Source organism: Macrotis lagotis, chromosome 1, assembly GCF_037893015.1.
Source record: "Macrotis lagotis isolate mMagLag1 chromosome 1, bilby.v1.9.chrom.fasta, whole genome shotgun sequence".
NCBI lineage: Eukaryota > Metazoa > Chordata > Mammalia > Peramelemorphia > Peramelidae > Macrotis > Macrotis lagotis.
In genome coordinates, this window is record NC_133658.1 from 663547204 (window position 1) to 663573402 (window position 26199).

The following is a 26199-nucleotide window of genomic DNA, read 5'->3' on the forward strand; positions in this document are numbered from 1 at the left end:
TTTTATGTCTAAATCTTGTATCCCTTTTGATCTTATATTGGTATGGTGTGTGAGGTGTTGGCAGCTAACCAATTTTTAATGATTCTACTCAAGAAAAATGACTGGAGTAAAGTAAAACAATACCAATTTGAGGAAAGGATTGCTGGTAAAGGTCATTAAACATCCATAGAAGTTCCATTGTCTTCCTAACCTTCAAATTTCCTTTCCCATAAAAATCATGAAGGTTAGGCCTCCTCCCAATGGAAGAGAGAAGTACCTAGATACATAATCCCCTATTAGAGAAGGCCTTCATATCCTAAGGGCCATGATTTACCTTGTCTAAGTTAAAGGATACTTGTTGCTTGGATTTTCCTCTGAAGATAACCATGGAAGTGTTGCAGTTGAGTCTATTCCAGTTGAGTTTCTACATAGATACTTGCTGCATGATGTTGTGGCATTGATTACTCTTTCTCCTTTCCCAAAGAGTTCAGTATCTGACTCAGTTTTCTTCTTTATTCTAATCCAATCCAGAATATTTAGAGATTTCAACATATTATTAATATTCTCTGTAATGTCAGTGTCCTTTGATCTCCCACTTTTTCAAATTCCTTAGTTCTCATGAACACCATCTGCATTCTACATGAGTCTATAGGAGTGATTATACCTCAAATCTTAGCATTTCTTAAAACTGTGCCACCTCTATTTGAGTGTTACTTATCTAGAATGAACCAGAATGAACTTTCATCTCATCTCTACCTCTTATAGCCTGTGGTTTCCCTCAAAATCCATAACAAGTACCATCTTCTAGATAAGGCCTTTCCTGCTTTTCCTGGTTTCTGTTGCCCTCCTTCAAAAATTACACAATATTTATTTTGTACATAAATATTAGTTGTTGCTGTTGTTGAGTCATTTCATTCACATCCGATTCTTCATGATCTCATTTGGAATTTTCTTGGCAAAAATACTGAAGTAGTATGCCATTTCCTTCTTCAGTTCATTTTATACTTCAGGGAACTAGAGCAAACAGAGTGAAGTAATTTGCCCAGGGTCACACAGCTAGTAAGTATCAAAGGTCAGATTTGAATTCAGGAAGATGATGAGTTTTACAGACTCCATACCTAACACCCTATTCACTGTGCCACCTAGCTGCTCCCACAGAAATATTATGTGACTGTGTAGGTAATAATTTTATGTATATAGTTATCTATGCACACATATATTAGATGGGTGTATATAGATATATATGTTCATGCTACCTAAACATTATAAACACACATGTGTGTATGTATATATATAAAATCAATCTATATGCATGTATATATGTGTATATGTGTCTGAATATAGATAGATACATAGATATAGATGTAAATATAGATATAGCTATAGATAAATATAAACTTAGATATAGCTATTTAATTTCCCCTGATAGAATATATTGTTTTGAGGTAGGGATTATTTCATTTCTGTATCTGTATAACCATAGACTGGCACAGTAAGCATTTAATAAAGCTTATGGGTTGGTTTATTTTTCTTTTTGGTAACCATCTCCTGACCTACCAACTTTCCTTCTAATTCATTCCTTCTATACATATTCTTCACCTTCACTTAGACCTCCACTCTTCATCCTTCTGTAGTCTTCCAATCTACCAACCTGGGTCTTGCTTCACTTTCCTTCATTCAGAACCCTTAGTCAGTGGTTAGTCAGATCAGCTACTCACTGTCTACTGACCTTGAATCACTGACACCCTGGCACCCATTCATCCCCTCCTAATTCTCATCCTTAGGTCACCCTCACCATCTGCCTTATTTGCTCTTATTCCTATTCTGCTAAACGCTGGCAGAGGAAGGTATGCCAAATGAGCCAACTGGGTAGACTACAAATTCATGTTATCTAATTTCATCTGGGTCTTCCCAGCTACACAGCAATCTTTTGTTCTTCCCTGACTAACTCTATTATGCTTCCTCAGCAGCTGTTTCAAACCTCATCCTCTCTCTTCAAGTTCCATGCCACTCCCCATAGCCCCCTCTCTCAGCCATTTCTCATTAGCACCTTCATTTATTCACTCTGGACCTCAAAACTTCATTCTGTCTTCATCTCTCTTCTCCTTTCTCTAGTCGTTGAAGACAAGGTGTTTTTTTCAAGGCTAATATTCTACTTGTGTCCTTGATCCTATGATTTCTCATGTTCTCTGAAAGTTTGTCTGATCAGTCATTCACTTTCTTGTTCTTAAATCACTGACATTGCTTTCCAACAAGCCTATTTCTCCCCCTGCCTTATTTTTTTTTTAATTTTATCTTACCCATTCACTTCAGGAATATTTTTATATCTATCTTCCCTTTCACTGACAGACTCCTAGAAAGAATCATCTGTACTCTCATTCCATTTTCTCAATCCCGATTCATTTCTCAAACCCTTGAAATCTGCTGACTCCAGTATTTCATTAAAACTACTTTCTCATAGGCTACCAATACTAAATCTATTGACCTTTTCTTTTGATAGCTTTTCCATCTGGACCTCATGGACAGTTTTGATATTTATGGCCATTTCCCCCCACACTTTTTACTTTTCCTTAGCTATTCTTTTCTCCCTTGACTTCCATTACATTCTTATTTCTTAGTTCTCCTCCTATCTATGTCCATTGTTTCTTAGTCTCTTTTATTGGATTGTCTTCTAGCTCCTGCTGGGTAGGTTTAGGAGAGGAACATGTTTTGGACATGTTGAATTTGAATTGCTAACAGGAGGCTTAAAGTTGATGAAGTTGAACAGCAATTCTAGAGATACATGAGGTTTGAATATATAGAGATTTGGTTATCATCTGCTTTTATAGAAATGATTTTTAAACCTAGGTGAGATCACCAAGTGTAAAAAGAACCAGTACAAACAATTAACAAACTAAAGAAATTTATTAGGAATACATAGTAAGAGCAGTACCAACAAAATATTCCACCCAAAACCTGGAATACATTCTCCCAGAAATATATACAATGTCAATAAGATAATGAATAGAAACTTAAAGAATGTTGCTCATGAGTCACAGATATCAGGACAAAATAATACATTTAGCCGATACAAATCACCTCTGGTAACATAGAACATTGGTGTGCTTCCTTTTCATTCACAGTCCTCATATTGTCCCACCATGGGTACAGTATTTATACTGAATTAATTCAGTTAGTCTCCCTATACCTATTCCTTTCTACATTTTGAGTCCCAACTGCCAAAGCTAATTCTTTCTTCAACTCACTTGACTCTTTTCTCTACTACCAGGAGTCACACTACTTGGAGCTAACTCAATTAACTAAACTGTACTTCCTGCTGGGTGCAATATCTCCTATTGGGTGAATAGCTCCAATAAAAAGTTTCACTGTCAATGATGAAGGGGAGGGGAGAGAGCTTTTCTCATGCCATCCAAAAAAATCATATAAACACAAAGATAAAGAGTGAGCCCCGTTCAAAAGATAGAGTCTTCCATTATAATTAGAATAATACTGTTCTTATCTAGACACTTCCTCTAGAAGTGTCTCAAGAAGAACATTGGTCATATTTCTTGAGGCTGTTTTCTATTTTTTAGTGTTTTTCAAATCACCAAGAGTGTGATTAATCTTTGGCCTATCTAACAAGCTGACAAGCTAACAAGCTAACCCTAATTCCATTTCCATCAAATAAAAAATCTTCACAAATTACAAAGGATAATATGAAATAGTTATGAATTTGCACTTTCCTTAGCACATAATTTCAGTTACCTGCCCCTTCTGAAATTTGATGGTCAGTGGTATAGAAATCATTTTATTAATGCAACCCTGAACAACTTCTACATGCACTATGTATATATGCATATATGCATACACACACATACATACACATACACTAATATCTGAGTATTTGAAAATTCTTGACTTAATTTACTAATAATTTCATTCACTATTTAGGTACTACACTAAGAATTGGGATAAAAATACAAATAAGAAAAATAGTCCATTTCCTCAGGGAATCTATATTCTAACGGTGAAGGAGAACACATAAAGGGAAGATGGAAAGTTCTAGAGCAAAGCGATGTAGGGAAGCAAGTGAGTTGAGTTGGGAATTGGACTTGGTGGGAGAGAAAAAACAGAGTAAAACTATTCATCTGAATTTATTCCTGGTCAACAAAAACTCTTTGTTAAAGTTGGAAATGACAGACTTAAGAAAAAAAGGGATCATGTAATTTTTAAGTTCAGAGTACTGAAGGAAGTAAATGTTGGAGATGATCAAATAGACTTTAGGACCACAAATTTCCAAAAGTTCACAATTTCAAGTATGATCACACAGTCAGAAACTTTAAAGGGAACCTGGCTCTCAAAAAAACCATAAAATTACAAGTGATTTGGATGAGAAATTAAAGGGAGAGGCACACTCAGAATGTGTAGCCACATGGGATGCTTCAAAGAGCCCAAAGACTTGTAGAGAACCCTAAGAATAGGGCTAAGGTCCACCATAAACCAACTCCTGGAAAAAGACAAAAAGCTTTCTCAGAATGACTAGGAATAAGGAGGAAGAGAAAAGGAAGGGAGAGTGTCCCAGCTTGATACAAATGGTTTAATGTTGACAGAAGACAGTGAGGAAGAATTAATTTCAGATAGGAAAGGGCAACACAAATAGAGTTAAGAGACAATAGTTGTCTAAGAGAACATCAAGAGAAAACAAGAGAACACAAAACTATTTGAGACAACTTCAGATCTCCAAGTTCTTGTATCTGGGAGTTCTGAAAGAATTTCTAGCTATTATCACTAAACCTATTCTTGGAAATATTGGAGAATAGGGGAGTTATAAGAAGACTGAATAGGGTAAATGTCTGACATTTCAATTAAAAAACAATAGATTCCAGAAACAATCAATCTCCAAACGTGATGTTGATACTTGACAAAATTGTAGACTGAATTATCAAACATATGAATTGTGTATGCTTATAAAAGAAAATTATGATGACTAGAGGTGAACATAGATTCATTAAGAGCCAAACTGATTTCATTTCCTTTTGTGATCTGCTATTGTTATTAGGACATTAGATCAGAAGAATATTGCAGTCATGGGATCATAACAAAGCATGTTCATTCATTCAACAAACACTAAATATCTAGTGCATAAGACAGTATGGTAGAAACTGAGAGAAATGCCAAAATAAATTAAAATATAGTACCTGCCCTAAGGAGTATGCAATCTAGTATAGGAGATGAAATGCATGCACAAAAATAAAAAAATTAAAACTCTCAATCAATATGATTAGAAATTTTTTACCAAATCTGCCATAATTTTTATAAGGGCTTCTTACCTGAGGTATTTGTGGAAATTTTCCAGTGAAAATATTAAAATTCTGAACTACCAACTATTTGATATTTAAAGTGTAGTTTTGTCTGTGTAAAAAAGATGGGATGGAATAATCTCTTGAAGTCGATTTAATCATGATGATGTTATATTAGAGATCAAATCAAAAGCACACTACAGTCTACATGTTGAAGGATAGGTCTCTTGGCTTAAAGATTAAAGAAGTACTATAATTGAGTTATAACCTGAGATCAGAAAAAATAGAAAGAAATTATTGATGGCGTGATGCTAGAATTCATTGTCAGGAATTTCAATAATAAAAAAGATACAGCTAAGGAAAACACAGAACAGCAAACTGGTGAAAAGTCACACAGTATTGAACGTTTAAAAGACTACACAATCTCCCAGTCTAGAAAATAGTCCTAGAGGAAAGTCAGGGCCCCACAAAGGAAATGCATTACAACCATTAATTTATTGCCTATTGAGACAGTGAAAACCAGGAAGAAAAAAGGGATGGAGAGTCAAACAAGAACTTTTCAAGTTTTGATTCAATGATTGTTGATGGAATGTTAGGACTAGACTGTGGGTCATATAAAAAGAATCTGCATTGTGATAAAGAATAGAAAAAATGAATTTTGTTGCCTTTTAGAGGATGAGGAAAGTCAAATGTGTCTGCTCTGGTGAGAAAGGACCTCTGTCCATACAGCAAAAAGCATTTAAGTCATAGACTTTTTAACTGATTAATACTTCAACTGTAAAACTTGATCAAATTGAAGCAGAAATATTGAAATTGAATCTCTAGCATTGATGAACTGTGTGACTATGGACAAGTCACCAAAACTTTCTATGTATTAGTATTCTTTTAGAGATGATAATAGCTATGGTGCTTCCACAATAGGATTTTTTAGGAGATCTAAATGAAATATAATATATATTAAACTCTCTGTAAACCTTAAAATGTTATGTAAAATATATTAACCATTGGCAAAGAATTGGAAAGGAAACTAAAGAATCTTCTTGTTAAGGATCTTTAAGATTAGGATAAAAAGTCAAACACTCTGTCTTACATAATTAGGGATAATAGAATTCTTAGATAAAATTTTTCACCTACCCTTTTTAGTAGATAAAAGAGGAAGAAAGACTTGTGATAATAATAGTTAGCATTTATATAGTGGTTTAAGCTTTGCAAAGCACTTTAAAAATATTATCCCCTTTTATCTTCACAATTCTGGGAGGCAGGTGTTATTATGAGATTAAGAAACTGAGGCAAACAGAGACTAAGTGAATTGCTCAGGATCACATAGCAAGAAAATGCCTAAGATCTTATTTAAATAAAAGTATTCATGACTTCAGGTCCAGTTCTTGATTTATTGTGCCACTCAGTTCCCTAATTTTGAATTCAATTTGATCTTAACTAGAGATATAGGCAGAACCTAGCCAAAGGAATAATTTCTTGGTATGAATAGTGTTTAACATTTTTTTCTTTCTTCAAGGAAAATAATGCTTCTGTTTTCAAGAATGAGGACGATTCCCTTTTCATTTTTGTTTCCTTACTATCTAACCAAGCAACTAGCACAGAGTAGGTATTTAATAAAATAATTATTGAATTGAATTGAATGTCTAAGTCTTCAAAAAATTGTTCTAGGGATAAGCTAGTACATTTTTCCACTATAGGGAGAAAACATATGAAGAAGGAATCAAAGATTTGAGATCATAAATTCAGAGCTAGCAGCATCCTTAGAATTCAGTTAGTCCAATCCCCTCATTTTAAATCGGAGGACACTGAAGCTCATAGAATTTGATATTTTCCTCTTCAAAATGTGAGGTCTGGGGAAGGGAGACAAAATGAGAAGTGGAAAAACTCAAGTAACTATGATACTTCTGGGAAGGAGGGACTAGTTATCCTTTCTTAGTCCTTTCACCAGTGGCATTTTATAAGAGACTAATCTAGAGAAAAGGCCTGGAAATTGGACTTCAATGACTTTACCCCCATTTCTATCCTAACAATCCATTTGATTTCTCAAGAGCTGGTTTTATATGAAGGCCAAGTAGGTAACTGCCTGTGTGGACTGATTTGAAGGAGTATGAAAAGAAACTAAAAACTCCCTCCCACCACCAAAAAAAACCTCTCCCTTTGTTCTGTTACCATGATTGCACTTCCATTGGAGATTAACTCCTTTGGGATTTCAATGCTTCCAAATCTCTAAGAGTTCTCTACTAGATTGCAAATACTCCTGAGAGAGCTAGAAGTCGAATTTGTGTTAAGAAAAACTGATCTAATCTAAACTCCTCTTTTCTCAGATGAAGAAAGTGATATATAAATATTGTTGCTAGATTTGTATTGCATAGCACATAATAGCAAACTGAAGTGTTCACAAGTAAGAGTATTTAAGAGCAGTGAAAGTGGTTTGAGAGAAATAAGACTCAAGATATAGTCACAAGTAATATAATAGTCTAGAGGGCTCAATTGGAGTCAGGAAGACCTGAGTTTAAATTTTGACCTAGATGTTTGCAAGCTGTGTGATCCTGGGAAAGTCATTTAACTTCTTGATTCCACAGGTTTTTGGATTTTTTTGTAGTTGTTCAGTCCTTTTTAAGTTATGTTCAAATCTCCAAGACTTCATTTAGCAAAGATACCAAAGTGATTTTCCATTTCGTTCTTCAGTAATTTTACATATGAAGAAATAGATATAAACCAAGTTAAGACACCTTCCCAGGGTAACATAACTAGGAATTGTCTGAGGCCAGTTTTGAACTCAGAAAAATGTGTCTACCTGACTCCAAGCCTGGCATTTTATCCACTCTATCATCCAGTTGCCCTGAGCATAATAATGGGACCTATCTAACAAGTCCTGTTATTGTGAACATCAAATCTTTGTCAACATTAATTTTATTGGCTATCAGATTATTTCAGAATGCTTATCACTTCACTTTATAGGCAGCTAAGATTCTCAGATAATGTGATGTCTCACATTTTTTTTAAAAGTAAATATTCTTTATGGCTATTTTTCTCAGTAAGATAATGGCACCCATAAGCTATTTTTAGTGGTGCTTATAGAAATGTCACTATGAGTAAAAGTGACAATTTAGTTAATGCAAGGCAAGAGGGCAGAGTTTGAAATTATCTGGGGGTTTTGGTAGATTGCAAACTCAGTAAAAGTCAAGAGTTCAATATGGCAGCCAGGAAAGCTCATGAGAGTTCAGATGTATTGCTAGAGTCTTATCATACAGGAATAAGGAGCCCCTGGTCAGATCACATCTGGAGAATTATGCTGCTTTCTGGCTGCCACATTTTAAAAAGGTCATTAATAATCTTGAGGAGGGTAATCAATATGACAAAGAATCACAAAGATCAAGCAGTATGAATTTCATGTCACATGAAAATCCAGGCATATTTAGCAACCTTGGGGTGGGGGTAGGGGGAGAGGGGGAGAGAGAGAGAGAGAGAGAGAGAGAGAGAGAGAGAGAGAGAGAGAGATGATAGTAGTCTTCAAGTATTTGACAGGTTGTCACTCACATGAAAAGATAATAAACTTGTTCTGCTGGTCCACAGAAAACTTGAAGCAATTGGTAGAAGGTGCACAAGGTGCAAATTTCTTCTTAGATCTACTAAGGAAAAACTTCCCAAGAAATCCTTTGATCACTGCAACAGACTGTCTTGAAAGGTCATGGTTTCCTCTAATTCAGGGAAATTTTCAAGCAAAGGGTAGATGTATATATGTTATGAGACTTTGTAATGGGAAGAGATTGTTCATATATGCATCATACTCATGGTCTTTTACATCCCTTCCCACTCTGAATTTCTGTTATTCTTCTAATGGAAAACATCAATTAACATAAATATACATATGTATGTAGATATCTTTAAGATTTACAAAATAGCTCACATATGAATATAATAATCCCTCAAACAATTTTGTGAGTTCAATTATGTGAGTATCATTAAACTATTGTATTGATGAGCAAACTGAGACTGAGAGAAGGTAAATGATTTTTAACTGACCTAGAGTCAAGTCACTAATAAATTCCAAAAGCAAGATTCAAACTGGTCTTCCTGACTCTCAGTTCTATACTTTATTCTCTACTCTCTTTTTCAAATATGCCTGTGGTACAATGATGCAAGAGTCTACTGTCATTCTCTACAAATAATAACTGACAAATTTCCACAATAGCAGCCTTATTGATTTTAAGATCACTGAAGTCTGATCTCTCCCCAACTCTGCTTGCCTTCACAGCTGTAAGGAGAAGAAAGAAGAAGAATGAGACTATTTGTCTTCTCATTCACAGAGTTACCTCTGTCACTTGTAGAGATGAGGAGCTCCCAAAGAAAACATTCTTGAACCAAATGAACTTCAAGGTAGCTTAAAACTCTTCCCCACCTCAGTAGGAAACATCCCTTCAGAAGCTCATTAGTCCCATCCTAGAGCTCATACAAACAATACTTTCCGTTACAATAATTTGTATCCAGGAAAGAAACACCAGTTCTGTGTTGCATCCGTAGCATAGCAGCCAGGGAAAAGTTTACAGAGTTTCAGCCAATTGCAGCCTTTGGAATGGAGCCAAGTCAAAATGTTTTTCTCCGCCTTTAGATGAAGTCACGATTGAAATATGGCATTCTGCTTTTTAAAAGGGGGTTGGGGGAAGGAAATCAAAGTTAATGTTACAGGCAAAGTCACTACTGCAGAAGAGGAAGGGCATGGGAAGTGTTTGTGTGTATCTTAAAAAGCTGAGTAGATTTTGGAGTGCTCTAGCTTTCACCTCCCACTGGGTGGAGTAGGGGTTTTAAGAGTGGCTGGAATGTAATTTCCATGATCAGAGTTGAACCAATTGTTGCCTGCCTGTCCCTCTGCCAGTCCTGAAAGGGTAGTGCTCCGAGAAGCAGCTCAGCTCAACTCAACCAGCAGGCGCTTCCTGTGTGCCCACCTCCGAGGGCAGTTCTGCCCAGCTGAGCAAGAAGCTCCTGTTTGTAGGAAAGAAACCTTTCACTGTTCCCACCATGGGCGAGGATGCTGTGCAAGCTGAAAAGTTCCAGGCTAGAGATAACTCTGGCCCAGAGATGCCACTGTACCAGGAAAAGGCATCAAATGCCAGTTCAGTGCCATCGTCCACCCCAAGTCCCAGCCTGAACTGTGTGACCACAGACGAGTCGATCCGGGAGAGCTCCCAGGTGAATGCTGTCACAGTGCTAACCCTCCTGGACAAGCTGGTGAATATGCTGGACATTGTGCAGGAAAACCAGCACAAGATGGAGCAGCGACAGATCAACCTGGAGGGCTCCGTCAAGGGCATCCAGAATGACCTCACTAAGCTGTCCAAGTATCAGACCTCCACCAGCAACACGGTCAGCAAACTCTTGGAGAAATCCCGCAAAGTCAGTGCCTACACCAGAGAGGTCAAAGAGCGCATGGAACGCCAGTGTGCCCAGGTGAAGAGGCTGGAGAGCAATCATGCCCAGCTCCTGAAAAGAAACCACTTTAAAGTGCTCATCTTTCAGGTTAGTACTTCCCACCTATGCACAAACAGGTGCTCACACACACCAAACATGCATAAGCATTTTACCCAGACAAACCATTTAAAGGCCTTTCCGTAGTATCACAGGTTTTTAGGTAAGGAAGTTGTCTTACAGCTAATTTAATTCACCCCCCTCCCACCATTTTACAGGTGGAAACAGGCTAAAAGAAATTAAGTGACTTACCCAAAGTTTGAGCCTATCTCCTCTAGCATCAAATCTCAAGTTCTTTCCACTATGATTCATTGTTATGGTATACATAGGTGCTTTATATATATATATATATATATATATATAGAGAGAGAGAGAGAGAGAGAGAGAGAGAGAGAGAAATGTTTTTATTTATATATGTCAACTTAGACATAGATATAGACACACACACACACACACACACACACACACACCACATATACACACTCGACTATACTTTGTTGTCCTTCAGTAGTCTCATGTGCAACTCTCTCCCCACAGGAACTTGATTTTCCCAGGTCAGTGTTTTTGCATCTTACTGCCTAACTCTGGGCCAATCCAGTCTGGCAAATAGGAAGTTTGGCTCTGAAAGTAAAACTCTGAAAGTATCTGATACTTTTTGTGACTGTATAAGTTAATCAGGAAAACTACAATTGTCCTTTAGTATTTTCTATTGCTGCTATGAAAAGTGAATGAGGAGAAAATGTTTTTATTCTGGGAGATAAAGAGGATTTTTCTTTTAATCAAAGGGACAAATTCCTACAACTGTTCTAACTACTCTTTGGAAACAAGATGACAGTGATTTAAGGTTTGAGGTAAGAGGTAAGAATGTGTGCCTATTAAAATACCTGGTTTCTTTAAAACAAACATTCACTCCCTCCCCCAATCCCCAAACCTGTTCCTTTTCCTTTGAGCTTTGTCAATAGCCTGGACAATTGTATTGTTTCCCTTTGTAGAAAATGACTTTTTGACAATGAATAGCACAACTGTATGCAAACACTGAACATCCATTTTGTTGTCAGATCTACCAAATGACAATTTTTTTTAAAAAAGTCAAACACTTTCTCATAATAGTCTTTTGAAAGCAAGGCCCCTTCAAAGCAAAGCCTTTGAGAGTAAACTCAACTCAGGAAAAAACATTACAACACAAAATTCAGAATGTCTATAAATAACTCAGTTATCTGGCTATTTGAGGAGGGGGAGGTTGGATATGGGATATTATCTGGACAAAAAAGGGTAAATTATGATCCAGGGGCTGCCCTGCCCAGTGCTGGAAGTTCTTCCTCCTAACTAAACACAGACAACACATAGCCAACTAGAGGCAATGCCACCCCAGCCTGGGGCTGTCTAGTTGTGACCTTGTTAATAAGGAAGGATTTCAAAACTGTCCTAGAGGGAAGCTATAACAGTTTGATTGTGAAATGCACACAGGGAGAGCCTTCATCACTGGAGAGAGACATTGAAAATTGGATTTAAACCGAGGGAGCCTTCCTCCTCTAAATGAGTGAGCTCTGCCAGATAGGAACCAATTCTTCTTCCCTCCATAAAAGGAAAGACTCCATCTCCTTGCTCATTGTCCTGCCCAAATTGCAGTTTAGGATTGTAAAGCCTTGGGCAGGAGATATCTTCCGGTGCCCTACAGGCTTTTTTCAGACCAGAAACTTTTCAACTTTTAATGCAAATGAAATAACTCTTCATGTATCTGATGAACTGAAACAGATACAGTTAACTAGGCCCTTCTTAAGCCATGTGAAATCCTTTCTTTATTACCCCCCAAAGATATTAGAAATCTCAGCTCCCGTGGCATTTCTGAAATTAAATCTCGATCTCTAAACAAAGCCGAACGTGCACAGACCCATTTGAATCTGAGTCATCCAAGGAAATTCCCTTTTCTTAGTGTGAAGCCAAGATTACCTTTCATCCCTTCTCTTGACAGGGAAAACACAATGCATTTACTTAACAGAGAAAAGTCACATTTCCCTGGACTACATAGACCACTCCAAGTCTAAGAAGGCTTTGAGGAACCAGGATCAGTTAATGTCACAGGAGAATTACAATAATGCCATGAAAGGGAACTTGCTGAGTTGCCTAAAACAGGCCTAGGGTGTTGCTCCAGCCCTGGCACAGTCTCTTGGCACTTGTCACATTAGAGTGACAGGTGTGAAATAGCAGTCTGAAGTTCTTAGAATAGCTCACATTGTGTAGTAGAATCTCCACTGGGCCCCTCAGGCCCAAGGTTAAATTTAAGGCACCCAGTACAGTCTGGTCATTTCAAATCCAAGTACTTGGCTACCATCACAAGAAAGCCTCCCCTTCCCTGAAACTTCCATGTCAAAGATCACGGCAAAGTCCCTTCAGGGGTGTCAGAGTGAAGGAATGTGGCCCCTTTGCCTAGTCCTGACTTTCAACTAAACAGAACATTTCAGAGTCATGGGAAAAGAGACTCCCCAAAGGACCCTTTGCTAATTACAAATCACTTTTTAAGAGAAAAGGACGCCTCCTTTCAGAGGCTTCAGATAGACATCTCCTTGAATAACATTCTTATTTAACAGCTAAGGTCAAAAGGATTAAGTAGAGGTGGCTTGGTGGCATAGTGGATAAAGCACTGGCCGGTCTCAGACACTTCATAATTACCTAGCTGTGTGGCCTTGGGCAAGCCACTTAACCCCATTTGTCTTGCAAAAACCTAAAAAAAAAAAAAAAAGATTAAGTAACTTGCCCAAGGTCATACCAAGTTAATTGCAGAGATGAGATGGAAACTCCAGGGCCTTTGATGTTGCCTTTCTATGTGTTCCCTCTTCAATATAAGGATGCTGAGGCAGGAGCTATGCCACAGAAGATTCAATGGGCCTGAGTTTTTTATACCCAGAAATCCCAGCTGCCTTTCACATTGTCATAGTAAAGTCCTTAAGTGAAGGACTAAACACACCCTGTCCAGGATCTCCAGACATCCATTCTTGTGGGGTGTTTCTTATTTGGTTTGGGCTTTTTTACCCCCTCCTAAGACCATGCCATACATTGTACTAATGTTACCTTACTGGATTTAGTATCTGTCAAGATGATCTATATCTACCCATTTGCTGTAAAATTCTGGGGCCATCCCCTTCAATGAAATATTTAAAACATGGTATAGGGAAGTGAAATCTCTAAATGTTTCTGCATCAGACAACACATGCGAACACATTGCTTAAATTCTGTGATACATGCAAGCACCATGCATGGTACTGAAAATATAATGTTAAAAATGGAAGTCCCTGTCTTTAACAAACTTGCATTCTATTGAAGGACAGCGCCAACATAGATAGATACAAGATAATTAAAGATGAGAAAGAACACCGACTCCAGGGTGGGGTAGGCATCCTCAGGAAAGGCTTCTGGTAGGAGGTAGTAGCTGAAGGAAGCTTTGAAGGAAGCACAAGATGCTTTAAAAAAACAAGGGCCATGAAAGAGTACAATGGCAGCTTGCACAAAGACAGAGTATATTGGAGATGAAACAACATGTCCAGGGAATAGCAACTAGGTCAGATCGGATATACGATGAAGTATGCAAATGTCAATAATGCCAAATAAATCTGGAAAAGATAGGTTGGAGTCATTTTGTGAAGAGTTTGTATTGTTACCTAGAGGCAATGGGGAGGAAGGGGTGGCAGTGTGAGACATTGAATATTCTTCCAAGAAAGTGATATGGAGGTTATTTTGGCACTTGCATACAAGAAAAGTACAGACAAGCTTTGAGCAGGGATACTAATTAAAGGTCTCTCAAAACAATCCAGCAAGAAGTAAAGGAGTCTTGATCTAGAGAGTGGGTGATGACTGTATGAATGGAAAGGACATATATGTGTTTGCATGTGTATTCACATACATATATATATATATCCTTTAAGGAATACATCTCATTATCTATAATATATACATACATGTGTATGGATATAAACAATATAGACATGTGTATATATATATATATATGAAAAATAACTATTTCAAACATAGAGATATTGAAGCTTGGCAATTGATTGAATATAGATGCTGAAAGAGAGAAAAGAGTCAAAAATGACCCCAAAGAGGCAAACTTGAAAGACTGGAATTATGGTGCTCTCAACAGAGATAGGGAAGCTTGAAAACTGAGGGAAGAAGGGGAGACATGGGTGAATTAGAGAATATGAGATCCATTTTGAATATACTGAAGTTCGGATGTCTAAAGAATGTCCAGGTGAAGCTATCTAGCAGATAACAGTGTTCAGATAATCAGTGATGCAGAACTGAAGCTCAGAAGAGAGATTATCATTTGATTAATAATTAGGGAGCTAACTCAAACCCAAGAGAGCTAATCAGATTACCAAGAGGAAGAGTATAGGGTGAACAGAGAAGAGAGCCCTGAACAGAGCATAGGGGAAGACGGGATATTGTTGCTATAAAAATGAAAACCTAAAATGTATGTATTCTAAAAGGCTTAATGCATCAGGTAGAGTCTTGCATGTTTTTCTCTTGGTTTGTAATTTTTGCCATTTTTAAAGCATTCAAACATCAAGCTATATTTTCCCCAGATCCACCCTCTCCCTCCCCCATTCCAAACCCCTCAATTTTCTGGTTTAATAAAAGACTTTAATGTACAAATTAAAGGAAAGAGTCAGAGAAGAAAAATCTATGGCTCTTTTGAGAACATTCAGGACCACTAATATAGCATTAAATTTAACATTTGTGAAGTCTTACTGCGATTCCATAGAGTCAGAAACTTCACTAAAAGCATATATTCTTTCCAAAATACATTTGTAAAAGGCCATTTTTTTATCCAAGGAATTCACAGCTGTATTTTTCTTGAAAGATATATTTCACCCTTAAACAATAAAATCACATTTAAAAACCTAGTTAAATGTGGGCAGTGTCCCTCTTTCTTAAGAATAACTCACAATTTATCTAAGAATACATCTCTCTCTCTCTCTCTCTCTCTCTCTATATATATATATATATATATATATATATATATATACACACACATATATATATATACACACACACAAACATATATGTATATTATAAATACATACAACATACCATAAATAAAATACCAATGAAGAGGTAGTATAGCACAGTGGAAAGAATATTGGATTTAGAATCAAAGAATCTGGGTTCAAATTCTAGCTCTGCTGCTTACTACTTGTGTGACTTGGACAAGTCACTTTACTTTTCACATCCTCCCTGTCCTCACTTGTAAAATAAAATGGTTGAACTAAATGAACATTAAACTCACTACCATCTCACTATATCAATGACGAGATTCAAGTAGGGAAGAGAGAGTAACACTGTTTTATCTGTATAGTTTGCTTACTAGTAAAGGGACACAAGATATATTTCTAGGCAAGTCTTTCAAACTCTATAAAATGAAAATATTTCATTTTTAATTAGAAATGCAAAAAGAAGTTTATAACTAATTGGTCACCAAAAATTTCCAATTTAAGATTATGGAAATCTTTAAATTTAAATTTTAAGAGATCCCATTTTATATATTTTCAACTACAGGAGAGAAAAGTAGATATTTTACAAACAATTTAAACTTTCAAATTCATAAAAAATTTGGCATTGAGAAAAAGAAGAGAATAGTTTCTATTTATTTGCAATAGGAATATTGTAAGTTATGAAACCAATAAATATCCTTCCTCAAGTATATTTAAATATTCATTTTTTATATCAGTAGATAAGACCAAAATTTAAGGAAATTGCTAAACATTTTGAAACTCTGGACTGTAGGCCTTTCAAAGAGTGGACTTTAAAAAATTATGTCATCCCTAATTCAAGTGACTTCTGCTAAAACTCTTAATATTAGCACAAAAATGCAATCATGTAAATATCTTTATGATGTCCCACCTCTAGATGGTTCTATCTTATTGATCAACATCTGCATAATAGGATTTTAAGGCTGCTAATGTTGAATACCCCCTTTATATCTGAGCTCAACCAAATCCTAGTCTTCATTGGTATTATTTATAATTTGCCAAATGTCAACTCTGGCCTGCAGCTCTTCATGTGAGCAGTTGATTATGGCTGATACATCCCAGAAAGCATTATTATATTCTCTCATATACTAGAAACTTGGATGCAACCTTTTAAAATTAATATCAATCCTTTTTTGTAGTCTATATAAGTTTAAGCTACAGAAATGAAAAATGTTCCTCAATGTGCCTTAAATTCTGCATTGTTGGCTATTTTATTCAGTTATTTTTCAGTCATATCTGATTCTTCATGACTTCATTTAGAATTTTCTTGATAAAGATACTGAAGTGAGGGGCGGCTAGGTGGCACAGTGGATAAAGCACCAGCCTTGTAGTCAGGAGTACCTGGGTTCAAATATGGCCTCAGACATTTAATAATAATTACCTATCTGTGTGGCCCTGGGAAAGCCACTTAACCCCATTTGCCTTGTAACCTAAAAAATTTTTTAAAATTTAAAAAAAATAAAGATACTAAAGTGGTTTACCATTTTCTTTTCATTTTACAGATGAGGAAGCTGAGGCAAACAGGGTGAAATGGCTTCCTCGGGGTCACATGGCTAGTCAGTGTCTGAGGCAAAATTTTAACTCAGGACAAGAAGTCTTGCTGCCTCCAGGCCTGCCAGTTTAATCACTGTACCACCTAGTTACCCCTATGTTAGCAGTTACCTGAAACATCAAATAAATGATTAGTTTACCATAGGAGTTTATGATTTTTATTCAGTTGTTTCTTTGGGGTGGGTGATGTTATATGTACAGATCTCAGAATCATAGGATGTTGATGTTGGAAAGTGGTCTCAGAAATCAACTAGGCCCACCCTTTTATTTCTCCAGCCTCTGTATATCATTATTTAGATGAGGAAATCAGGGTTAGGAAAAGTGCTAAAACTTGAATGAAGTAAATTTATTAAAATCATACTTGAATTGTCAAAGACAAAAACAGAGTCTAATGTTTCATTGTGGTGAACTAAGGCATTGAGGAAGCAAATCTGAAGACAGGAAAAGCTTAGTTCAAATCTGGTCTCAAATATTTACTAGCTATATGATCCTGAACAAGTCCCTTAACTCATTTGCCTGTTTCCTCAATTGTAAAATGCAAGCTGTTATTAATATTTCACTTTTCAGTTTGGAGTAGGTGACATTATGCAGAGATTACTAAATGTGGCAGAAAGACTATTTGAATTCAAATACAGCCCCAAACACTTTATAGTTGGGTAACCTTGAGCAAATCACTTAGCCTCTCTTTCCTCAGTTTCCTCATCTATAAAATGGAGATGATCTCCCAGGATTGTTTCAAGTATCAAATGAAATTAGATAGATATAGAGATAGAAATAGAGATAGAGATAGAGATAAAGATAGATAGAGATAGAGATGATAGATAGAGATAGAGATAGAGATAGAGATAGAGATGATAGAGATAGAGATAGAGAGATGATAGAGATAGAGATATGATATAGATATGATATAGATAGAGATAGAGATAGAGATAGATAGACATAGACATAGACATAGACATAGACATAATAGATATAGATATAATACATATAGATAGATAGAGATAGAGATAGAGAGATAGAGATAGAGAGATAGAGATAGAGAGATAGAGATAGATGATATAGATATAGATGATATAGATAGAGATAGAGATAGAGATAGATGATATAGATATAGATGATAGAGATAGAGATAGAGATAGAGATAGAGAGATAGAGATATATAATTTTATTAGCCTTATGGAGCTGTAATTATTGTTGCTATTATTTAAATGGTTCAACGTGGTTTAGATTTTATATAATTAGTATTAATTATTGTTAATGAAACAAAATATTCAACAAATGACCTTAAAAAATAACTCAATGGCAACACCAAAATCTAATGAAATTTCATTTCTCTAAAAGATGAAAGACTGCTCAATAGTGATAAGTGCATGTTATATGTGTTTGTGTGTTTGCCTTATTCATTTTATAATTAGCTCTCTAACAGTTAAGAACCAACCAATGATTTTATCCTCTCTGCAATCTATAATGATTCAATTTAATTTAACAAACATTTATTAAGCATCAACTTTGTGCTTCAGCAAGACACTATGCCAGTTGGTGTGCACAAGAAGACAAAACTCAAAACAGACTAGAAAAAGTTATGGACATTTTAAAAGAGAACAATTAGCTTATAATAGACTCCTCAGGAACAGAAATTGTAGGGGCTTTTTTCCCCATATTTGAACATCTGTTATTTTGCACATTTTAGGAGTTTCTTTTTTAATTTACTTAAGGCAATGGAGTTAAATGCTTGTCCAAGGTCACACAGCTAGGCAATTATTAAGTCTCTGAGGTCGAATTTGAACTCAGGTCTTCCTGACTCCAGGACAGGTGCACTATCCACTGCACCACCTAGCTGTCCCCACCTTTTAGAGGTAAATACATACAGAGTTATAACTTCATTATTGAAGAACTCTGTGTGGAATCTCCTTCTACCAAAACAGATCACCAATTTCTCGCAACCCATGTAGAAAGTTGATTGTGCTATTGACAAATAAAATGACTTGTTTGTAGTTACTCAGTCTAAATATATGGAAGTAGGGACTAGAATCTATAACTTTCCTACTCCAAGGTCAGGCTTCTCTCCACTACATGTTGCTTTAAAAAAAGGAGGGGAGCTAAATAATACAAGTTCAATTAATTGAATTCAATATAACAAATGAGCATTTTTTACATCTATTGGAATAGCACTTGTAGATGATTAAATATCAGTAACACTTCAGGCATAAAAATGTGGCTCTCAAATTCCCCATGGGTAACGAAACATCCCTAGAATGAGTGTAGCAAGTCGGAAAAAGAGATCTTGAGTCATTCCCCAGGGGCCACAAGGTCCACTGAGGAAAGTAGGGCTAATGGCTCTTACCAAACCAGCTACATTTTAAGAATACCAAACTATCAATTCAATTTTCGAGTGCTAGATACAGAATGACTGTGATCATGTAGATGTGTCTATCTTTAATCAGGTTTGCCCCCACTAGGATTCAAGCCAAAAAGAAGTACCTAGAGCATTGACCAGCTCTAGATGGGTGAACACTCACTCACTTGTATAGTTAAGGCTATTTAGTTCAAGTAAATCAATGAAAAGAACAAACAAGCTAAAGTGGAGGTTAAAATGCTGCTTCTCAAGAGTGCTTTTCATTCTTTCTAGCTTTCGTAATTCACTTTCAAATAAGTTTGAAATGTGATTTAATTCTCTCTCCATTTGGAAAAAAATTAACAAAAAACATAAGTATCTTCCTGAAGGGTTCAGGTGGGTAGCCACAGCATCAGTAGCAACAATTGAAAACCTAAGTCCTCTTTGAAAATGTATCTGGCAACTAATCTGCTGCCTACTTCATATACCTCTGAGACCCTGCTAAACTGCTGCCCAATGCTCTCCTAAAACACTCACATACATGACCTATATTTGAGGCAGTTTCACAGTTAAAATTTTCAGTAAGAGCTGATGAAGCAGGGGGATTGGGATACTATAATCCTGGGTTCAAATCCCAGTTACTAGCAATGGCAGTGGCAAGTCACTTGAATTTGCTGAGCCTCAGTTTCCTCATTTGTAAAATGAGGCTAATGATATCTATAATACCTGGCTAACAGAGTTGTTGTGGGCTCAGTTGAGATAGTGTAAAATCCTTGACAAGATTGAAAGCACTAATGAAATATTAGTCAGAGATTAATAATAATAGAAGACCTTTGTATAGACATTTAATATTTATAAAGCAGAATACATTTATCATCTCATTTTATCTTTATAGTCAACTGTAAGGTATTTATCATGATTTTACTGGCTAGGTGACATATTCATGGTCACACAACCAAGATGTATCTGAGGCAAGATAACCAGTTATTTCCTGAATTAATCTGATTTTTGTCTAAAATAAGGTATGTACACATATATATATATATATTAAAATGATATAGATGTATGTATGTATATATGCATTTAAATATCTTGTCCATTCATACTGATCCATATCTGTCCCCTGGACCCAGATGGCTCCTGAGGAGAAAGTGAAGCTGGTAACTTAGCACAGAAGCCCCTCCCTCAAATCCAGTCCATGATTGCTTATCATGGCATCACCTCCCTGATGCCATGGTCATCTCCACAAAGGATAAGTATCAAAGTCATTATATATATATATATATATATATATATATATATATAGAGAGAGAGAGAGAGAGAGAGAGAGAGAGAGATACATATACGTATGTGTATATGTTTATACATGTATGTGTGAGTTGTACATATATATATATATATACATACACACACATATATGATAGTTTTGTTAACTGCAACCTGGGCAAATTGTGCACAGAAAAGACCCTACATTGGAAAGGTAACAATAAATGATTAAGAGTAGAGAGTTCCAAATAAGGGAAAATCTTGGAACAATGCTCTCAAGACTAATATCTTGAAGAGAGTTGCATCCTAACTAGTATTTCCTTATGCATTGAGCAGAAAGAAAAACCAAAACAGACCGATCTAGAAGCAGCTAAGTGGTACAGTTAATAAGAGTATTGAGTCTATGGCCAGAAAGACCTAAACCCCAGACCCTAACTAGCAATTCACTTAACCTCTATTTGCCTGAGTTTCCTCAACTATAAAATGAGGATAATAGATAGTACTTTCTTTACAGGATTACTGTGAGGATTGAGTGAGTTATTTATAAAGCTCTAAAGCACAATGCCTGGTACATAGCAGGTATTTAATAAATATTTCTTTCAATTCAATCTGCTGTCTGAAGTGCAAAATATTATCTCCCAACTAATTTAGCAATCATTTCTAACATAAGCTATGTCTACTGATTATTAAAGGCTAGAGAAGGGCAAGAAGAAGAGAGAGTGATAGAAGAAAGAATAACTATCCAAGACCACTCAAATCATTTGAACAAGATATCTGTGCTTTCTTTGACTTAGAATGAAATATTTTGAAACCCTCCCCCCTTCCATGACAAATTCTCATAATAAAGCACATTTTCCTTCATAATAATCATCTCAAAAAGTGACCAAATGAACACTAATCACTATGAGCAGAACATGTAGAAGCCACAAGCATAATAAAATACGTACAGTGGCCAGGGTTTGCTAAGAATACATATCACTTTTTCAATTGCTCAGAAACACATCCAATTCTTTCTGGATTATCTCTGTTCTCCTTCAATTTATTTTTATAGTTAGCATCAAAGAGCTGTGGCATAACTTGCCCTTTCTCCTAACAGAAGAGTAGAATTATTTTTCTCCTGCCTCTATCACACAGTTTCTTGGTGTTACATGAATAATACCAAAAGTGCCAAAAATCAGTTTCCTTAAAGCTAAAGAAAGACAATGAAAAGGGAAGAAAAACTGGAAGTTGAAAAATCTACCATAAACTCATCTTGCATTTTATAACTAGATTTGCAAAAAGCACATTATGGGGAAAATCATAAAGACCACGTGTTTTGCTCCTTTATAAAAAATATAATTTGGGTAGCAATTATTTTGATGGAAGTAAAAAGACAGAAAGTATTGAATTAACATACTCAAGGATGCAGATATAGCTAAACTGTTTCAGGAAAATATTTATAGCCCACTGTTTAGATGTCTGCTTACATCATAAATACTTACAGCCTTTTCCTTTATTGACACCCAGGCCCCTAATCATGATTCCAAGCTCTCTTGTTAATTTATTCTTAGCCCTGAAACCCCAAAAGTTCTTTGATTATTTATATTAGAATCCTAACATTGGAATCTTCAATTGCTATAGTGGTGGTCCTCTGCCTCCTTAAAACTAAGACCTACAAGAATTTTTATGACTCTGAAATCTATCTCCCTAGACTTTGAAGTCATCAAACCAGTTAGTCAAATTAGCAGAGTAGATTTTTGTTCTGATCTGTGTACTAAATATTTCAGAAGGTTACTCTATTCTCCACCCCCAAATGGTTAGCCTTTATACATAGTGCTTTAAAATTTGGAAAGCATTTTGCATGTATTTTCTCTCTTGGTTCTTCCAACAATCCTGTGATGTAGCTGCTATTATTTTCCCTATTTTACAAATGAGGAAACTAAGAGCAGGAGATGTTGCCCAAGGTCACATTACTAGCAAAATATTTGAGGTATGATGTGAACTCAGATTTTCCTGGTTCTAGGAGAATTTTCCTATACATGCCTAAAGACTAAAAAAATTGTTCTGATTTTTTTAAAGCTATTTTAAAGGAGCTATTATAAATGCCAGATTTTATTTATGGTTTTAATTAATGTCAAAAGGCTAAGCATATTCACCAGTGAACCAACCACCATGTTAACTAAACATATTTTAAATCACAATAAATTCAATTGACCTATTTTGTTAGATTCCTTTGAAGATATAAATTAAAATGAGTTAAAGTAAGTTCTTTCCAGGTTCATGAACATAGAACATTGGAAGAAAAACTAGTTTTTACAGTTTTTCAGTCAAAAATACTGATGGGTCAATCAATAAGTATTTATTTAATCCCTAATCCACATATTAGGGATTGTATGCTGAGTGCAAAATTATATTTACTCAATTAAGACATATGATTAATTTCTACTCTAGTTAACATATCAACTGGCAAATATCTAATTCTAATTGAATTAACATGTTTAATGGCTAGAATTTTGAAAGTCTATTATGCTTTAGATGATACCACTAATTCCCACATAGTACATAGTACAAAAAAGCATTGTTCAGTTCTTATTTTCAACTATTTTAAGAATAATATTGAAGTCAACCTGAGTTGGGTACAACTCCAATAAACAATAATATACTACTGTAAAAATAGTCCTTGTTTGGAAGCTTTAATCAAATTTCACTTGTTCCACTTATAGTGTATAAAAGATGAGAACTGAGGAAATGAAGATTCAATTTTTTGAACAAACTGATTTATTAAGCAATACATGCCAATTGTCCAACAAAGTAGGACTAGGCCTCTTTCTCAATTTAGGCGTGGACTTCTAATACAGGGAGAAATGGACTTTTATATGTTAAAAAAAATACAAAAAGACCAATTAATTAAAAGGAAACAATGTAGCATCTGGTAATCTAATTTCTCATTGGATGAAGGACCTTACAAGTTGGAAGGGGGAGAGTAAATAGGTACAATTCCCTGAATTCAGACAAGGAGGTTCCTACACCCCAAAGTGTCTATGAATATGAAACAACTGATTCCTAAGTATGGGGCCAGTTTTCAGGTAAGACATACCAGTTGTTTGAGTTCAACAAGTTGTGAGAAAGCTCTCTTGCATCAATCTTTGGATCTGACCAGGTTTCTGATTAATGGGGGTCTAAGCAGCAGGAAGAGGTCATTCAGTTCCCAGTCATGCAAGAATAGGTTCAAACAATTCAAGGAAGCTTTCTCCTAAGATTCAAAATTAAATAAAATTTTCTCCCAAGACAAAATTTGGACTAGACTTATAATTGAAGAGAAAGGAAACTAGCTCCGAAACTGAGTCACAAGATGGAGTTTCTGGGGTTCACTTAATTCTAATAATTAAGTACCTGCTGTCCTAATCCCCTCAATTTCCTCACATTAATGACCTGTGCTATAAAGGGTAACTCATCTAACCTCTCTGAATCTTTTTCCTCATCTATTAGATCAAGATAATAGCTAATTCCTCTTCCACCTCTGAATCCATCAATTCATTCTATAAATATAGAAGTATTTCTTCTCACAAAGCAGAGGAGAATGGGTCAACAAGTTTAGAATGACCTTTTACTGTCTACGTGTATTGACGCAAGAGAAAAAAGGCATGGTTTTCATCAGCTGTCCAAAGATGATAACATTGTACAGGAGTTAACACTTTGCAAAGTGTGTATGACATTGACTAAGAAATGTTTATCATCAACTTTCTTTTTTCCAGGAAGAAAATGAGATCCCCACCAGTGTGTTTGCAAAAGAGCCTGTTCCAAGTATAACTGAAGGAAAGGAAGAGTCTGTGGATGAGAACAAATCCCTGGAAGAGACCTTACATACGGTGAACCTGTCATCAGATGATGAAATGCCTAATGAAGAGGATGCCCTGGAAGATAGTACTGAGGAAAAAGTGGAAGAGAGCAGAGCAGAGAAAATAAAAAGATCAAGCCTCAAAAAAGTGGATAGCCTCAAGAAAGCCTTTTCTCGCCAAAATATTGAGAAGAAAATGAACAAGTTAGGCACAAAGATTGTGTCTGTGGAGAGGAGGGAGAAGATTAAGAAATCTTTCACTACCAACCACCAAAAAACATCATCAGGGAAAAGTTCCCCTTTCAAGGTATCTCCCCTTACTTTTGGTCGGAAGAAAGATCATGAAGGAGAAGGTCCTGCTGAAGAAGAGACCAAACAGGTGGAGACATCAGCCAGTGAGCAGGCCCTGACTGAGAATGAAGCAAGTTCTTTAACTGAGGCCCCTTCAGACACATCTTTCCATACAGCTCAAGTGGAAGAGAATGCAGCCAAAGATGTTCAGAAGCAGCCAGTCACAAGAGAGAGTAACCCAACAACAAAGAGCATTGAGCTGTCAATTGTTGAAGATGAAGAGTTTGAAATGGCCCAGGAATATTCTCAAAAGAATCATGATGACCACTACAGACTCACCATTGGAGAGACAGAACAGTCTGATGAAGAGCAAGCCCAACCTGCTGTTCTACAAATAGACCAAAAGGCATAACTTCTGAGCTTTTTTTCATGCCTCCAGCTCCCATAAAGTTTAGTTAAGTGAATAACCAAAGTCTTTGAAGAAACTGCTGCCTATCTCCAGTGTTATTGGTTCACTGTGTTACTTGTTATTCCCTTTGCAGTAATAATTTATTTCATAGTAACATCATGCATAATGACCAAGATTTAATACTATGTAGGCAATAGGCAATCTGTCTGATGCTCTGTGTCTCTTTCTCTCTTACTAAATGATTCCATTCATAATTTCTCTGAGCTTTAATTAAAAAGAAAGAAATTAAGCAATTGGAAAAAATTAATCAGTTTGACAGGGTAATCATCAAATGACTGGGATACTAGTTATGGAACTTATGATTCAATGTTTCCTTTCTTACAATAATTTTGTAATTCAGTAAATAATGTAGCATGAGCCTTATGTTAACAGAATTCAACTCCCCATACTTAGGTTAACTGTGAATTATTGGTTGTATTAGTGGATATATGTGTAATGTTTAGGTATATGTGTATTTTACAGAGGATGGAAGTTAGAATAAGACATTCACTTAAAAGAAATCACTGTACTATATTACAAATGAAGAAGTCATCAAAAACAGAGGGAACGAGAAAGAAAAAAGTATAGACAGGCCTAATGAGCCAAGGCAAAACAAGAAAAAAAAGCAAGACAGAGAAAAGTGTGTGGGGAGAGAGAGAGAGAGAGAGAGAGAGAGAGAGAGAGAGAGAGAGAGAGCTAGAAAATAGAAAATGGTACAGGGAACAAGAGGAAGAGGAAGA

The 26199-nt window shown here is 35.9% G+C and overlaps 1 protein-coding gene and 1 long non-coding RNA gene across 2 annotated transcripts in view; one reads left to right on the forward strand and one right to left on the reverse strand.

Annotated features, from left to right (window-relative positions):
- Positions 1–10076, reverse strand: part of LOC141507621 (uncharacterized) — a 146454-nt gene extending 136378 nt beyond the window's left edge. The window contains exon 1 of the long non-coding RNA XR_012474208.1: positions 9575–10076. This is a non-coding gene — a long non-coding RNA (uncharacterized LOC141507621). The remainder of the gene's footprint in view (positions 1–9574) is intronic.
- CAVIN2 (caveolae associated protein 2) lies at positions 9930–26155 on the forward strand. Its single transcript, XM_074215465.1, has 2 exons — positions 9930–10775; positions 24638–26155. Exons 1-2 carry the CDS (start codon positions 10278–10280, stop codon positions 25421–25423), a joined length of 1284 nt encoding a protein of 427 aa, XP_074071566.1. The 5' UTR covers positions 9930–10277; the 3' UTR covers positions 25424–26155.
- The last annotated feature ends 44 nt before the right edge of the window (positions 26156–26199 follow it).